The sequence below is a fragment of the Sinocyclocheilus rhinocerous genome, unplaced genomic scaffold (assembly GCF_001515625.1).
Source record: "Sinocyclocheilus rhinocerous isolate Xijiao unplaced genomic scaffold, SAMN03320098_v1.1 scaffold29378, whole genome shotgun sequence".
NCBI lineage: Eukaryota > Metazoa > Chordata > Actinopteri > Cypriniformes > Cyprinidae > Sinocyclocheilus > Sinocyclocheilus rhinocerous.
In genome coordinates, this window is record NW_015643798.1 from 1 (window position 1) to 2727 (window position 2727).

General features: G+C 36.9%; 1 protein-coding gene across 1 annotated transcript; it reads left to right on the forward strand.

The window, feature by feature from the left end:
* Nucleotides 1–997: 997 nt before the first annotated feature.
* LOC107757691 (heterogeneous nuclear ribonucleoprotein A3-like) lies at nucleotides 998–2646 on the forward strand (the record flags this gene model as incomplete). The annotated part of the gene is made up of 5 exons (XM_016575246.1): nucleotides 998–1208; nucleotides 1594–1641; nucleotides 2029–2070; nucleotides 2221–2268; nucleotides 2394–2646. Coding segments are annotated over 5 exons (435 nt in total), but the record flags the coding sequence as incomplete, so codon positions are not given.
* Nucleotides 2647–2727: the final 81 nt, after the last annotated feature.

A 2727-nucleotide genomic window follows, 5' to 3' on the forward strand; every position in this document is an offset into this window, starting at 1 on the left:
GTTTTGTACTCATTTATTGACGAGTCGGCTGCGGTGCGGCCAACTCAATGCGCTGCTTCTCTGCCGCTCACTGCACATAACAGACGCCGAGAGAGGTGACACTTCTCCGGGTAAGTCAGACCTCGCGTTCGCGGGACAGCACTGGCGAAATCTTCCAACTGAACCATAGCTAAGGTTTATCCAAAAAAATGTCGCTAGGTTTGTCAGTATGAATATTCTATGGAACAAAGCCACTACAAGGGTCTGAAAGTTGCTAAATCTAGTGCTAAAGTCGCGCTCGTGTGTGTGAGACGCGGAAGCTGATGGCAGGGGGCGGTGGATATTTGTGTTATTAAAAAACACTTCAAATAAAACTGTAAAATGTACACTCTTTATACCTTTTGAAATCTTGATGTAAGCTCTTTTATTTGTCAGCTGCCCATGTTCAGTCCTATGGAAGCCCATTTCCACCATGGAATAAAAAATACAAACGTCTTATGTCAGAACTCTGACCCGCATAAATTATGAGTTTATATCTCACAATTTTGAGTGAACATCTCGCAATTCTGCCTTTTTTCTCAGAATTTATATCTCTGCTTTTTTTTCTCAGAATTGTGTTATAAACTTTATTTCTCAGAATTCTGGCTTTTTTTTTTTTTACTGTATTTTTTTTTACGAGTGGGGGAATTTAGAGGAAAAATTCATAATATTCTGAGTCATAATCTAAATTGCAGGATATAAACAAGCAATTCTGTGAAAAAAAAAAAAAGTCTGAAATGTGAGAAATGAATTGTGAATTTTGTGCTAGAAACTCACATTTGTGAGAAATTTGTTGTGCGTTGTTAACTCACAATTCTGAGAAATGAAGTCAGAATTGTGAGACAAGAAGTCAAAAAAGATAAGATTAGAAAAAATGTTTATATTTCATTTCGTGGCAGAAATGTCCTTCCGTACAAACCTTTCCTAAAATTACTCTAAAATGAAGATACATTTAATCAAGATAACTTTCATTATCCAGGACTCCAATAAACCTGGAGCCCATCTGACAGTGAAAAAGATCTTTGTCAGTGGAATCAAGGAGGACACAGAGGAGTATCATATCAGAGAGCACTTTGAGCGCTATGGGAAAATAGAGATTATTGATATAATGGAGGAGCGTTCAACTGGGAAAAAGAGAGGATTCTGCTTCGTCACCTTTGATGATCACGATACTGTGGATAAAATTGTTGGTGAGCTTGAGATGGAAACCATTTGCCAGACACTGACTACAACAGAATCAGTTGCTCTAAAGCTAGATGGAGACGCTTCTTATTTAATTATTGTGCATGCTGCTTTTATGAACTTGTTATTCAAGTGAAACATTTAAATGTTTACAAAACACCGTTTAAGTGATTCAAATTAACACTAAAATTAACATGTTCCCTTATAAATAGTTTTTTTTTTTTTTTTACCTAAAATCGTGATATTGTTGTATAAAAGTTCATGGGCATGTTATGTGTCCATGATGTTATGTTAGAACAGCGAGAAATACTAGTTTTTACAGGTTTTATTCAGCAGCTGAGCAAACAGATTTCTGTTTTGCTTTTAAAAAAAATCTTTTTCCTTTTTCATGAGCACAAAAATATCACACAATCAACTCGCATAACTGTGAAGTAAGAAAAAGCACTTCCAAAGCAGGAGATGCAAGCTGTTTCTAATCAGAGATGTAAGTAATGTGTTTCAAATCTAACTGCCTTTCTGATTCTCATTTTTATAATTAGGTTTATTATGTTACTGTAATATTCAAGTTGTCGTAGGTAATAATATATAACATGTTTTCTGTTGTCAGATCGCGGTGGAGGCAATTTCATGGGCAGAGGAGGAAGTTCATGGGCATGTTATGTGTCCATGATGTTATGTTAGAACAGCGAGAAATACTAGTTTTTACAGGTTTTATTCAGCAGCTGAGCAAACAGATTTCTGTTTTGCTTTTTAAAAAAATCTTTTTCCTTTTTCATGAGCACAAAAATATCACACAATCAACTCGCATAACTGTGAAGTAAGAAAAAGCACTTCCAAAGCAGGAGATGCAAGCTGTTTCTAATCAGAGATGTAAGTAATATGTTTCGTATCTAACTGCCTGTTCTGATTCTGAAATATACATTTAGACAGGTTTGGAGGTTTACAATGTTACAGTAATAATGTGAAGTTGTTATAGGTAATAATATATAACATGTTGTTTTGGATCTTTTCCGTTGTAAGATCGCGGTGGAGGCAATTTCATGGGCAGAGGAGGAAACTTTGGCAGAGGTAAGATGACATGCGATCCTGTACATCTGATCCTGTGTGTCGATTACATCTGCAGTTTGTACAGTAGAGCCTCAGGTGTGAATAGTCCTGCGGTAAAAACTCAGTGAATGCCGTATCTTTCACAGGAGGGTATGGAGGAGGCCGGGGTGGCTGTGGAGGAGGAGATGGATACAACGGATTTGGTGGGGACAGTATCATTATACTAATATGAGCAGGGCTCACTAAATCCACACTCCCTTGTAAAACTAGCTGTTAAATTCATGCCAGATTTGCACCGATGTTGAACAGAAGGGCTTTGCCAGAACAATATATTTTTGAAATGGCTGCTTTGTTTTTAGTCACTGGTGAAATCGAGGATGGATAAGCATAGGAAAATTTCCAGAGCTGAAAAACTATATTTTTCATTATGCTAACCTGCAGTGGTGTGAAAAAGTGTTGGCCCCCTTCCTGATTTCTTAT